The sequence below is a fragment of the Cebus imitator genome, unplaced genomic scaffold (assembly GCF_001604975.1).
Source record: "Cebus imitator isolate Cc_AM_T3 unplaced genomic scaffold, Cebus_imitator-1.0 Scaffold87, whole genome shotgun sequence".
Taxonomy (NCBI): domain Eukaryota; kingdom Metazoa; phylum Chordata; class Mammalia; order Primates; family Cebidae; genus Cebus; species Cebus imitator.
The window spans coordinates 3,469,070-3,483,193 of NW_016107402.1; the positions used below are offsets into that span (position 1 = coordinate 3,469,070).

The 14,124-nt window shown below is 51.6% G+C and overlaps 1 protein-coding gene across 1 annotated transcript in view; it reads left to right on the top strand.

Annotated features, from left to right (window-relative positions):
• The window catches only part of MAN1C1 (mannosidase alpha class 1C member 1), a 175,965-nt gene that overhangs the window by 142,620 nt on the left and 19,221 nt on the right, over positions 1-14,124 (top strand). The window contains exons 5-7 of the mRNA XM_017534614.2: positions 3,269-3,363; positions 8,572-8,689; positions 13,269-13,362. Of these exons, the coding sequence (XP_017390103.1) occupies positions 3,269-3,363; positions 8,572-8,689; positions 13,269-13,362 (307 nt within the window). The remainder of the gene's footprint in view (positions 1-3,268; positions 3,364-8,571; positions 8,690-13,268; positions 13,363-14,124) is intronic.

Sequence of the window (14,124 nt, forward strand, 5' to 3'; positions counted from 1 at the left end):
AAAAAAAAAAAAAAAACCCAGAAAAACTTTCCACAAATGTTTATGGAATGAAGGGTGAAGGAGACCCCATACTTTTCCTAGGCTGAGGCCTTTTTTTGCTTAAGATGCAGCTTCAGGGGAAGACCCCTGCTGGGGAGCCCAGTCCTGTGAGACTCAGTGCCCATGAGAATAACTCACACGATGTTGGCACGGCACTTCACAGTTTATAAAGCACATTCATTTCTATACATCCTCTCATTTGATTTCCACAAAGACCCCTGCAGCAGCTGGGGCATGTGCCACCATGGTGTTGTGCGGATGAGGAAACCAAGGTGCGGTGAGCGTGCGGGGCGCACCAGGCCACACCGCTGTGACGTGGGAGGATCCGCACCCGGGCACTGCCTCCCAGCCCCGTGCCCTTCCCACCCCATAGAGTGTACTCCCTGCTAGTTTCTCTCACCCTTCTTCTGGAACCGTGGCCCCTAGGCTGTATCTCTATGTTGGAGAGACAGCTTGGTGTCCTGGAAAAGAGCCCCTTAACAGCTCCACAACCTTAAGCAAGTTGTTCCTCTGAGACTTCGTTTTATCAAAGTGGATCAGCGCCTTCCCCACAGGCTGTTGCAAGGGCTGAGATCGGGCACGTGAGACACCTGGCACTCCTGTCCGAACACACTCACCCAGCATGCTTCCGAGGACAGCTGAGACCTGCGGTGCCAGCCAGCAGCAGGCCTTCAGAGGAGGGGACGTGGTTGGCTGGAAGAGAGGATCGTCTAAGAAGTGTTAGCTCAGCGTCCCCAGGGCCGAGGACAGCCAGACAGCTGCCTGGAGCCTCAGCATCTGGGCTCTGGTTCTGGTGGGTTTATTTGTCCACCTTGGACAGCCTCCCTGGGGCAAATGAAGATGTAGGAGCCTCAGTGCGACCAAGGGCTTGAGAGCCCTTTGTCATTACTAAGCCTGGCTGTGTACTGGAATCCCCCAGAGAGCAGATCTGTCGTTCTGGGCTTTGGAATCTGAATCCTAGAGCAGCTCCCCAAGGGATCTGATGGGGCTGGGCCCTGTGCCCACTTCTGGGTCCCTCTGTCTGGCACTGGACATTGACCCGTCATCGCTGCCAGCCCCCAGCACAGCCCCTCCCTCCCTTGGGAAGAAGACCCCCGCCCCAGAGACCTCAAGTCCACCTCCTGGTTTAAAGTGTCCTGAAATTCCCCTCCCACTGCATTCCCTACACAGCTGCCTCAGCAATTTAACTGTTGGGGAGTGGGGGCAGGACTCAAGAAGGCTTTGTTTCGCAAGGACCACAGGAGGTCAGCAAACCGGGGCCCCTTCAAGCTCCAGAAGTGAAAAGGCCCATGTGTTCCCCACTCTGAGTATTTTCCTAGGGGCTTGTGTCTCATCTTTTAAAAATAAATAACGTTTGTTGTGGGAGTTCTTTTATTATAAAAATCACACAGGAAATAGAGATGAGCCAAAAGAAAATAAAAGTGATCCATAAGCTTAACCCCCCTAAAATACCATATTCATATTTTGTGGTATGTCCTTCCTTTCTTTCATGTCCATAGAATCTTTACCAAAGTTGAATTACAATGTTTTGAAATGTATTTCTCTTAACAGATTATAAACCCTTTCTTTGCTGTTAATATTCTTCTACAGCATCGTTTTGTTTTATTTTATTTTATTTTTTTGAGACAGAGTCTCACTGTCGCCCAGGCTGGAGTGCAGTGTCACGATCTTGGCTCACTGCAACCTCTGCTTCCCGGGTTTGAGCAGTTCCCCTACCTCAGCCTCCCGAGTAGCTGGGACTACAGGCACAGGCCACCACGACCAGCTGATTTTTGTATTTTTAGTAGAGACAGGGTTTTGCCATGTTGGCCAGACTGGTCTTGAACTCCTGACCTCAGGTTATCTGCCCGCTTCAGCTCCCAAAGTGTTGGGATCACAGGTGTGAGCCGCTCTGCCCGGCCTACACCATCATTTCAGGAGCTGTGTGGTATTTTGTTTCATGGAGCTGTTATCTAACCACTTTCCTATCATTTGATATTTAGAATACTTCCAGTTTTGTTCACTAGTCTAAACAGTGCTGGAATAAATAAGTCTTTACAACATTCTCGATTATTTATTTCCTCAGAATAAATTCCCAGGCAGGAAACGGCTGGGTCAGAAGGTCACAGGTCCTTTTGAATTAATCAGGCATCTCAGAGAACAGTTTGAGGGAGTCAGAACCTTAGGCTGGGGCCGTGAGACCTAGGACCACCCTGGAGTTCCCTTGCTGTCTTGTGGGTCATTGAGGAATGAAGGTGGTTCCATTCAGCCCCTCCCTTCATTCCCTGTGTGTGAAATGGGCACGGTGGGCAGGATCAGGATGTAAAAGCGAAACAGGTCTGTCCACTGCTCTTACACAGGAGAGGGAAATTGCTGCCCAGGAGGGAGTGGTCTCTGGAACCTGAGGGTGATCTTGGCTCCCAGTCCAGTGCCCTTGACAGTCTGTCTGAATGGCACCACCCACTCCCACACCCTCTGCCTATGGTATCATAGTTCTGGGATGTGGGCAGGTACTGACCTTTGGAGACCAGCCCATCTCTGCCAGGTCTTCATCTGGATTTGGAGGTGCCCCCATCCCACCTCACTGCTTTCTCCCTCATCTTCCCAGTGGCCACCCTATCTCAAAAATCAGCATCCACCCTTTGCCACCAGAGTCCTGACACTGTGGTAGATGGTTTGCCACAATAATTTTCATTTCTCCCAACAACTCTCTAAGAAGGCCAGTATTAGGTCAGGTGCAGTGGCTCACGCCTGTAATCCCAGCACTTTGGGAGGCCAAGACGGGCAGATCACGAGGTCAGGAGATTGAGACCATCCTGATCAACATGGTAAAAACCCATATCTACTAAAATACAAAAATGTAGCCAGAACTGCTGGTATGTGCCTGTAGTCCCAGCTACTCAGGAGGATGAGGAAGGGGAATTGCTTGAACATGGGAGGCAGAGGTTGCAGTGAGCTGAGATTGCGCCACTGCACTCCAGCCTGGCGACAGAGCAAGACTGTCTCAAAAAAAAAAAAAAAAAAAGGAAGGCCAATAGTATCCTTATTTTACGGACAAAAGCTGAGGCTCAGAAGTACCCTGCTGAAGTCCACGTGGCCAGCAGCTGGAGGGGCCCGGCTGGTGGACTGCAGCAATGCCTCCCACTCTAGGCCTGCAGCCCTGGGGGGTTCATCCTGCCTGCAGCAATTCTGGGGCCTGACCTTGCCTCGCCCAGCCTGGAGTTGCAACCCTTTGACCCCTCCTTTACAGGTGTTCCGAATAAAGGCCATCAGGTTAGGAGAGAAGCTCCTGCCGGCGTTCAACACCCCAACTGGAATCCCAAAGGGCGTGGTGAGCTTCAAAAGGTAGGGTGCCATCTCGTTCCCCACCGGGGCTTTGCTGCAACCATGCCTGCCATTCGTGTGTCTTTTTCTGGGTGGGGCTGGTGAGAACGCTCCAGGGGCAGTGGGCGGACAAGCAGGAGTGGGGGGCCCTCTGTCAAACCCATTCTTTTAGGATGTAGAAACTGAGGCACAGGGAGAGGATCATAGCTGCCGTGGGAGCTACAGTGACTCGGTGGCATGGTGAAAGTGCCAGCGACTTTCCTGGACAGACGTTTGTCGCCAAACCTAGGTCTCAGGGTTTAGGTCACATAGGCCTGAGCCTCCTGGGGTGGGCGGGGCAGTTCCCCTGTGGACATCCCACAGCACTGTCTTAACTTGAGAGCCCTCCACAAAGGCACCAAACACTCTCCTTTCCCCACTGGGGTTCAGGAGCCAGCAGGCACATCATACCCTTTGCCTCCCCCAGTGAGGCGGTCCCTAAAGCTGCTAGGAGATCTCAGAACCCCAGTCCTCCCGGACAGGAGCCTCGCTCTCAGGGAGCCCTAGCCACGGTCCCTGTGCTGCATAGAGCTACTTAGTAGAAGCCACATCCCTGGGCGCCCAGCAGCTCTCTGGGCCATCCTTGCAGTCCTCCAACAACCCCAACCCTGGGAAGGCTGTGATGTTCCCACTGCACCAGACTTCCTGTCCTGAAGTGATTTCTCATCTCAGGCCTCAACCCAACAGAAGCTTCAGCCAGCTGTGCGGGAGGGGAAGCGGGAACCCTAGGCTCTGGTCGGAGGACCTGTAGCTCCAATCACTGTCATGGGGAGGTCGCACCCTTTATGTCAGCCTCAAGGGCTTCACCACCCTTCTCTGGTCTTGCAAAAAGAGGACTTGGCATGTTCAGCATCTTCATCAACTGTCCTCCCTGTGGTCGAGAAGAATTCCCAGGGTTCGATCTCATTGGAATCTCACCATAGGCCAGGGAGGGGGAGCCCTTGGGGGCCGTAGAAATCCCCATCTCGATGCCAGCGTTGACTCCTCAGAGCTGGACTCTTGGATCTCTGCTCAGATTCCTCTTCCGTAAGCACTGATCCTGGAGAGAGAGCTGTCATGAAGCCCAGACACAAACACACTGTCCTCTGGCTCCCCCTCCCTGGGTCTGGGGGAGGACCTTGCTAGGGGCATCTGCTTCCTCTTCTGTGCCCAGCCCTTCCCTGGGTCTCTCAGAGCAGGGACCTGATCTGACACGAATCCTGAGATTTCTGATTAAGGAAGCGGTTTGCTTTTAGGCTGTTTGCGTGTTCTCGGTGCCATGTGCGCATGTACGTTCATGCATATTTCCTGGCAATATCCCCCTTCTCGTTCTTGGTAAGAGAGTCTGTTGCTAAAAATGCCTGCCTCGGAGATTGGCAGGGCTGTATGGGCCCATGTGCACTGAGTTTGCTCTTTGAAGGGGGCCTCCTGGCAGGAGCTGGGCTACCATTGTTGCACCCAGCAGGGCTCGCTGTGGACAGCCCCGACAGGAGGGGCGAGAACATGGGCCCTGCAGGAGAGGAGGTAACCAGCCCTGCCCCACACATCAGGGTGGGAAGGATCCTGAGGGGAGGCTGTTCCCAGGTGTGAGCTGCACCTCCTCCCTGGTGTCTGCACATGCCAGCCTGACCCGGAACCTTCAGGGACACTGGACTCTCTGGGAGAGTGACAGAGGCCCGTGCAAGGACCTCTACAGCCGAGCCATCTCTTTCACTGGTGCTCACTCACGCACACACAAACACTCTCCTGCCACTCTTACAGATCTTAAAGACCCAGATACACAAGCTGGTCTTTGTCACAGACGTGCTCGCATCTATACACAGGCACACGCATTCACACATGAATATTTGTTTACACGTGCATGCTCCCACCACACGCAGATAGACACGTCTTCACTATTGCTAATGTCTGGTGAGCACATGACATGGATTGTCCTTTCAACCTCACAGCAACCACAGGGACTCTATGTTACCAGTAAAGAAACTGAGGCTCAGAGAGGTTAGGTAACTGAGATCACACAGCAGCAGAGCATACTTAACTAGAATCCAAGTCTGGTCGCTGGGCATGGTGGTTCACTCCTGTAAACCCAGCACTTGGGAAGCTGAGGCAGGTGGATCACAAGGTCAGGAGATCAAGACCATCCTGGCCAGCATGGTGAAACCCCATCTCTACTAAAAATACAAAAATTAGCTGGGCGTGGTGGCGTGCGCCTGTAGTCCCAGCTACTCAGGAGGCTGAGGCAGGAGAATTGCTTGAACCTGGGAGGCGGAGGTTGCAGTGAGCCAAGATCGTGCTATTACACTCCAGCCTGGGCAACAGAGAGACTCCATCTCAAAAAAGAAAAAAAAAGAATCCAGGTCCGTCTGCCTCCAAAGTTGACGATTACACCATACTCATGAGTGTACCTGCTTAGAAGCTACAGGCAGGGTGGGGAGGTGCCTTGTGGAGCAGCCCCTCCTGCCAGGGGAGAGAACACAGGCTAGGGGCCCACTTGCACTTGAAAGACTGGGAGAGGAGGGCAGAGCTTCCCGCTGGCCCGTTGGCTCACAGGGCTGAGCAGAGGACCTCCTGGTCTCTGGGATGCTGCCCAGAGCACATGCATTTGGGTCACAAAACCCCTAGTATTTGGAATTGGATTCAGTTCTACCATTTCCTGTGTGGCCTCACCCTCATTCTATGAAATAAAGATACTGGTATCTACCTCCGAAGTTGGTTGTAAAGGTAAAATAACCACCAGAACCACCTGGCACAGATTAGAAACTTAGTAACAATAACAATTTACATGTGCATAACCTCATAATGATAAAAATATCAATACTTACATGGATAATTTATACCTCACAATAACTCTATCCAGTGTGGGTGCTGTCACTTAAGGGATGAGAAAACTGAGGTCTAGGGAAGTTAACCCACCCACCCAAGTTCACCTTGCTGGGACCTGGAGAAGCCAGCATTGGAAGCTGGGCAGGAGAGGAAAGGCACCCAGCTACCTGCCCAACTCTGCCCAGGCCAGCTCACTTGTCTGGCAGGGCATCTCCACCACAGGAAGCCCACTCGGGAGGAAGGAAGGAGAGGCCCCTGTCAGGGAAAATGAGAACAAAAGACAGCTGGAGGGCTGGTGGCTTTTTCCTACCTTAAACTTCCCTGAGAGTGCAGGAAGAATCAATTGTTCAGGAAGCTCTCTGAGACTCACTGAGACCACAAGCTGGAGAAAGAAGTCTCAGTTAGCCTTGGGGGAAGACGGACAGGGTTAGCGGGCAGGATGGCAACTGCTTCTTTCCCTCTGGGTGAGTGCGGGGCTGTCTTACAGTGGGGGGCTCAGCAGATCTGTTTGAATCCTGTCTCCCTCATCTTCTGCCTCTGACCTCGAACACTTCACTTCCTGTGTGAGCCTCAGTTTCCCCTTTTGCGTAGGGGTATGAATGATGCTTTACCTTACAGGCTTTCAATGAAGTCATGATGTGAACAGCTTGTCCCTGTCCCTGGCACACCATAGTGGCTCAATAAATGGAAGTTGTTTTGTTTATTCAGATCAGGAGCCAAGTTTCCCTTCTGTGGAACCCATCCCTGCCTGCTGTCCCCTGCCCCAAGCCAGGTAAATAACCAAGAAAGTAGAGACAGAATAAAGCGGGTGGCTGTCTCTATATGTGTTGAGGTCACTATGACCCCATAGACTCAAAACCCAAGTCCTCCATCTGCTCCCTGAAGCGGGGAAGCTGGTAAGTGTCCTTACCTTCCCAGAAACCATATCCAGCCCCAAGAGTGCAGTTTGGAGAGAACAGCAGCATTAGGGGAGCCCCAGCCCTACCCCAGGAAAAGCAGTACCCCTCTAGTGGCACACAGTGACCTCCACACCCCCGCACCTGCCTTCCTAAGTCCTGTCCATGGAGATAAAGGGAGTTAGGGGCCAGTTCCTGGGAGGCCAATGCAACCACCAGCAAGGAAGCAGAGGTGCCCCTGGCAGAGCCAGCCCCTCAGGCTGCTCCACGCTAACTGCACCCCGGAGCCTTACCAGGTGCAAGATCAGTCCACCATTCTCTGTCCCCCGTCTGTCCACCACACCCTTCTTACAGAGACCCTGTGCCTCTGGTTGTCCTAAACGTCCCACAGGAAAGATAATCATGATGCCTATGAGGAAACTGAGACACAGCGGGGGGAGCAGCTTGCCCAGAACCACCCCCATTCTGTGTCCTCTTTTCCTCTTTATCCTCACAAAAGCCCAGGAAGGAGGAGGCTTGGACCTAGGAGATGGAGGCATCACTTTCGCCATGTCTTTCGGATGCACCCAAGGATTAAGTGGTTTGCCCAAGGTCTCCAGCTGAGCACCACTTGAACCCGCACCTTCTGGCTCCAGATGCTAAGGGAGACTTTAAGTGAACACTCTGGAAAGGCAATGTCCTGTTCCCTATCCTACGATCAGAAGAGAAGCAAGCTGCACAGCAGTTAGCATAGGCTGTGGCATCAGAGCCAGCTCTGGGTTTCAGCTCTTCGAATTACCGTGTGATCTCAGGCAGGGGACATCACTGTCCTGTGCCTTGTTTACCTCATTTGCGAACGGGGCAGCTGTGAGGAGTAACCAGGATTCTGCCTGGGCATTCCTTGTCTTTGAAAGTACACAGCTTCAGGTGTGTGGTCACACCAGAGCTGCCTGCCTATCCCATGTAGCTTCCGTGAAATTCCAGTTCGGGGCCATTGCATGTCTTTGGGCAGCATTGACAGTGTGCTGGGAGTGGGGATGGGTGAGGCAGGGTCCCTGCTTTTCATCGGTCCTGTTTGCATGGCACTCTTGATCCTCCACATGCAGAGCCATCAATGGTTGTGAGCCATCCAGTGCTTTCAGCCAGAGGACAGCAACAGGGTGGTCTGTGGGGTATCTGTGGCCCCGACCGCATTATCCACATCATCTGTAAATTCAGCATAACTCTTTACCAGGTCGCAAGTTCCCAAGTCTTACAGGGGCTGCTTCATGATGGAAAAAAAGATTATTCCAAGTCAGTCAGCCCTGGATTCAAATGGCCTTCAACGAGTCACTATCTCAGTGTCCTCATCAGGACATGGGGCCAGGGAGGATTCACTGACATTGTGCAGCGAAAGCTCCTGATTCTGTGCCTGGCACATAGTAGGTGCTCCCACCGAGCAGCTGCTGTTACTCTCAGCAGAGGAGCAAGTCTGGCCAGCGGGGGCTGATAGGGGCTGCTTCTGTTTTTTCAGCGGGAGCTGGGGTTGGGCCACGGCCGGCAGCAGCAGCATCCTGGCAGAGTTTGGATCCCTGCACTTGGAATTTTTACACCTCACTGAGCTCTCTGGCAACCAGGTCTTCGCTGAAAAGGCAAGTCTCCCCCCCGACTCCCTCCCAAACACCTCCCACTCTTCCTCCTGTGGAGCAGAGGGGTGAGCGTGCAGCTGCCACAGGGTTTTCAGAGTTGAGTAGGTCCCCCCTCATGGATCAGCAGGAGGGCCGTGCTAAGATAGCAAATAGTAGCTACCTATACCCTAACACCAGGTGGCAGGAACGGCGAGCAGAGTCAATAGGATTCTACAGAGGGAAGGGGAGAGACACGATTCTGCCGGAGAAAAGGTGCTCACTGGTCTGTGTCAGCTCAGTGGCAGCCACCCATATGTGAAATCTGGAGAAAGTGCAACTGAAATCTAGGCACCACCTTGCATTGGCAGGAATTAGCCACCTGGTACAAAAGTCCCTTTTCCAGAGACATTTAGCTTTTCCGTGTGAGACCTGCCTGCTTCTTCCCTGTGCCTGTTCAGCTCGTGCCGTCAGCAGGCTATCATGGCAATACCCTGCCATGGCAGATGCGGCGATTGTTCATTCCTGCTGTTCAAGCCCACAGTGGGAGCTGGGAGAACCCATCAGCCCTGACAGCTGCCCATACCTGGCCTTGGGCAGTCCCCACTACCTGGAAGTGTTGCTGTAGGTCTCACCTTAAATCCAAAGAAGGGAAGTGCTCACACTGCCCTCAGATGGCACACGGGCCCCAGCAGCTACCATCCCTCCCTGAGGGCTACCTGGGGGGATGGAAGGCCCTGCCCATCCTCCAGAGCTCTCCGAGGAGAACTTTGTAGAGGTGCCTCACTCCCAAAGCCTTGTCTTCCCCCTACAATGCCTGCCTCTCAGAGCAGTATGGGAGCTGGGAGATGACAGATTCCCACCACTACCCCACGGCTCCCTGATGGAAGCTGGGAAATGATAAGAGTCCCATCACTACCCCATGGCTGTGAAGAAACACATTTCTGGGCTTCGCTCCAGGAGGAGGCATCTGCATTTTTAATATGCATTCATGTGCTTTTTGATGCAAGGTTTGGGACCACTACTTACTCAATGTAGAAGTCCACCTGAGTGTCCTTAAGAAGCTCAAGAAAAGCTGTTCAGCCTCTTCTTGTTTACTTTCTCTGAGAAGGAGCTCACTGCCACCCTTAAAAAGTCCATCCACCTGGCAGCCCTTCCTTCAAAAGTGCTTTCCTTACACTGAGAGGGAGTCTGCCTCCCTGAAACTCCCGAAAGCTCGTGGAGTGAGTTTAACCTCACTTCCTGGTAGCTCTTATTTTCAGATGCTTTCCCACCTTCAAGTTCCATCCCCCAGCCTCTCTGTTTCCATTGCTCGTAAGTTAGACTCCTCTAGGAAGGTTCTGACCAGCTCCGAATGGAGTGGGACAGGGAGCTCACTCCAGTCTCTGGTTATTCTGGAGTAATAGCTACCCCTGCCTGAGCCCCCACTATGTTCTGGGCACATTATAATAGCTCTAATCCTCCCAACAGCCCTATGAGGTGGGTCTTCCTGGTGTCCCCATATTTACAGAGGAGGAAACTAAGACTCAGAAAGGTTAAGTTACTTGCCCTGGGCCTTCCAGCTGGTCAGTGATAAAGCTGTGATTCAAGCCCAGGACTTGCTGTCTGCTTCCAGATCAGATTGGTAGAGCAGGCTGCAGGCTTTTGCACCAGCGTCCATCCGTCTCTCTCTGTCTCTCTGTACATTTACATACTCTGGCTATTTTCATCCCCCAGTCATGCCTCCCACAGAGGCAATTATTGGCAGTCAACAAATTAGCCCAAATTCTAGAAGCGCCCACACCCTCTGGGGGAGCTCATTTAGCCTGCTTCACTGCTCACCACCAGGACAGTCAAGAGTAACTCAGGTACACGCACATTCCTGTCCCCGTAATGGACTTCATTAACATAAATGGATATGAAATCTGATGTGGCACAGCCAAGTGCTGTCTTCTGGAAAGGAAGGTCTGACTGCAGAAAGGCGGCTCTCACGCACTCCTGGCGCTGTACACACATAACTACCAACATGAGACAGTGTGTTCCCAAGGGCCTTTCTCTCCCAAGGGGTCTTGGGCTGGATAGGATGTGCTGAGTCGGATTTAACCAGTGTCGGAGAGCAGGCACTGTGGATAAAGCCCTCCTGAGTTCCACTTCTCACCTTCATGGCCCCAAAGGTTGCAAACCCAGCCTCTTTCTGCTCCAGCTGGGGCAGCCTCTGCTCCATGGTGACTGCCCTGATCTGTATTGTTCCAGCGCTGCCCTGTGTAGGGCAGGAATATGTATGGTTTGTGTTGTCAGACAGACCTCATTCATGTCCTGGCTCTGCCACTTAAGGACCAGGTGGCCATCAGCAAGTCACCAAACCTCTCTGAGATTCAGGTTTCTTATCTGTTATACTGAGATAATACCTGGTCCGTGATGAGGGTTGGAGATAATGTATATAATGGATCTGACTCAAAGGAACTGAAAAAGGTTAACAGTTGTTATTGCTTTTTGTAATTATTTTCATTAAAACCCTTAAATGCCTATTAGGGCATGGGGTTATTCAGAAGCCCAAGCCTCTCACATGAAATGATTCCAGGGTATCAAATAAAATAACATATTACTAGACTGGGACATTTGAAACTGCTAATAGTTGACCTTTTTTGATTACCTTATATACTTACTGTTTTTAAATGGCCAGAATACTTAAGTATTCTGAATACTTAATTAGCAACACTTAGCACTAACCAGTTTTCAAGAATACATTACATTGTTACGAACTACGGTCATCATGTCTTATACAATAGAGCTCTTAAGCTTATTCCTCCTGACTGAAATGTTACATCCTTCAATCAGCATCACCCCAACCCTTGGTAACCACCATTCTGTCTACTTCTATCAGTTTAGCTTTATTACATTACACATATAAGTGAGATAATCAAGTGTTTGTCTTTCTGCCCTGGCCTGTTTCACTTAACAAGTGTCCTCTGGGGTCATACATGATGCAAGTGACAGGCTTTCTTTCTTTTTTAAGGTTGAATTATATCTCATTGTGTATACCACATTTTTCTTTCTTTGTGTGTGCGTGTGTGGTTTTTTTGTTTTTAAGAGGCAGGGTCTCACTCTGTTGCCAGGCTAAAGTACAGTGCCACGATTATAGCCCACCGCAGCCTCAATCTCCTGGACTCAAACGATCCTCCCACCTCAGCCTCCTGAGTAGCTAAGACTGCAAGAATGTGCCACCACAGCCAGCTAATTTTTGTGTTTTTTGTAGAGACAGAGTTTTACCATGCGTTACCCAGGCTGGTCTCAAACCCCAGGGCTCAAGCAGTCTGCCCAACTCAACCTCCCAAAGTGCTGGGATTATAGGAGTGAACCACCGTGCCCAGCCTATACTATACCATATTTTGTTTTCTTTCCTTCTTTTTTTTTTTTTTTTTTTTAGTACAGTTTTCAGGCTGGATTGCAATGGTGCCATCTCTGCTCACTGCAACCTCTGCCTCCCAGGTTCAAGCAGTGCTCTTGCCTCTGCCTCCCAGGTAGTTGAGATTATAGGCCTGTTCCACCAGGCCCAGCTAATTTTTGTATTTTTAGTAGAGATGGGGTTTCACTATGTTGCCACGCCTTGTCTTAAACTCCGGGCCTCAAGTGATCCGCCTCCCTTGGCCTCCGAAAGTGCTGGGATTACAGGCGTGAGCCACCATGACTGGCTATACCACATTTTCTTTATTCATTCATCTGCTGATGGACACTTAGGTTGATTCCCCATCTTGGCTATTTGAATAATGCTACAGTGAACACAGTAATGTAGATAATCTCTTCAACATGCTGATGTCATTTCCTTTGGATATATACCAAATAGTAGGATTGATGGATTTGACTATTTTTGACATATTAACAAGGCAATTTTACCTAAGGCTAACAAATGAGCTGCTGTCACTTAACCCCATCTTTAAAAGAACCCTCCCTAGGCCAGGCACAATGGCTCACGCCTATAATCCCAGCACTTTGGGAGGCCGAGGCCGGTGGATCACTTGAGGTCAAGAGTTCAAGACCAGCCTGGCCAACATGGCAAAACCCCATCTCTACTAAAAATACAAAAATTAGCTGGGCATGGTGGCACAGGCCTATAATCTCAGCTATTCGGGAGGCTGAGTCATGAGCTTTGCTTGAACCTGGGAGGCAGAGGTTGCAATGAGCCGCCGAGATCATGCCACTACTCTCCAGCCTGAGTGACAGAGTGAGACTCTGTCTCAAAAAAAAAAAAAAAAAAAAAGCCCCCCCCTTCCCCAAAAGAGCCAAAAAGGATCCCTAAAGCAGCAAGTAGTGAAGACGTGTTCAGAGTGGGGTGGGGTAAGAGTCGGCCAGACAGTGGTTCTGGGGTGAGACTGTCCGGGCACCAGGCAGAGCTGTCAATGGAGAGACGATGGATCAGGCCCTGCTACACCCTGCCTGTGGCACCAGGGCAAGGCCATGTCACCACCCGTGGGCTGGAGCCTACAGGCCATTGGGCAGCTCCCCCTTCCTGCCTCCTTGAAAGGTTTCCTCCCTGCATCAGAACCAGCTGCCTCCCATCCTCAGCAGGCTGGGTGCAGTTGGCTTCTTGGGAAACATGAAGACTCACCTGGTGTCCGTCTCTTGGCAGGTCAGGAACATCCGCAAGGTCCTCAGGAAGATTGAAAAGCCCTTTGGCCTCTACCCCAACTTCCTCAGCCCAGTGAGTGGGAACTGGGTGCAACGTGAGTACAGTGACACCGCCACCTCTCCTTCGGCGGGGTCCTGCCCAGGCTTCCTAGGAAGACCCTTCCAGGCCCCCGGGCTGAGTGAGGATGTGTTTGTCAGAGCCACAGAGCCAGCAAGGCATTGGCTCAGTGCTCCTGGACGCCACCTGCCTTCACACGCATCCTGGGGGCTTGCCCGTGGTTGTCTGCTGCTGTTGTGCTGGATGTGAGGGCTGCTGTTACTGAAGGCCTGCCCTGCACGCTCCTCACCCTTCCTTCTCCTGCCCTGTCAGTGCCACGGCCTTCCATCTCTTACACTGCTGCGGGAGCCTCCTGCATTATACTCCAGGCTCTTGGGAAGGTCCCAGGTGGAGTCATCCATTCTAGAAGTGGCTCCAAGAGAAGCCAGGCATCCTTTCCCAGCCCCTTTGATCAGGCTCCCCACTTCCAACTTTAAGTTTTTTTGGTTTTTTTTTTTTTGGGATGGAGTCACTCTGTTGCCCAGGCCGGAGTGCAGTGGCGCAGTTGTGGCTCACTGCAACCTCTGCCTCCCAGGTTCAAGAGATTATCCTGCCTCAGCCTCTCAAGTAGCTGGGACTACAGGTGTGTGCCACCATGCCTAGCTAATTTTTTGTATTTTTAGTAAAGGCGGGGCTTTACCCTGTTGGCCAGGCTGGTCTTGAACTCCTGACCTCAAATGATCCACCCACTTTGGTCTCCCAAAGTGCTGGGGTTATAGGCTTGAGCCACCACTCCCGGCCCCAACTTTAATTAAAAAAA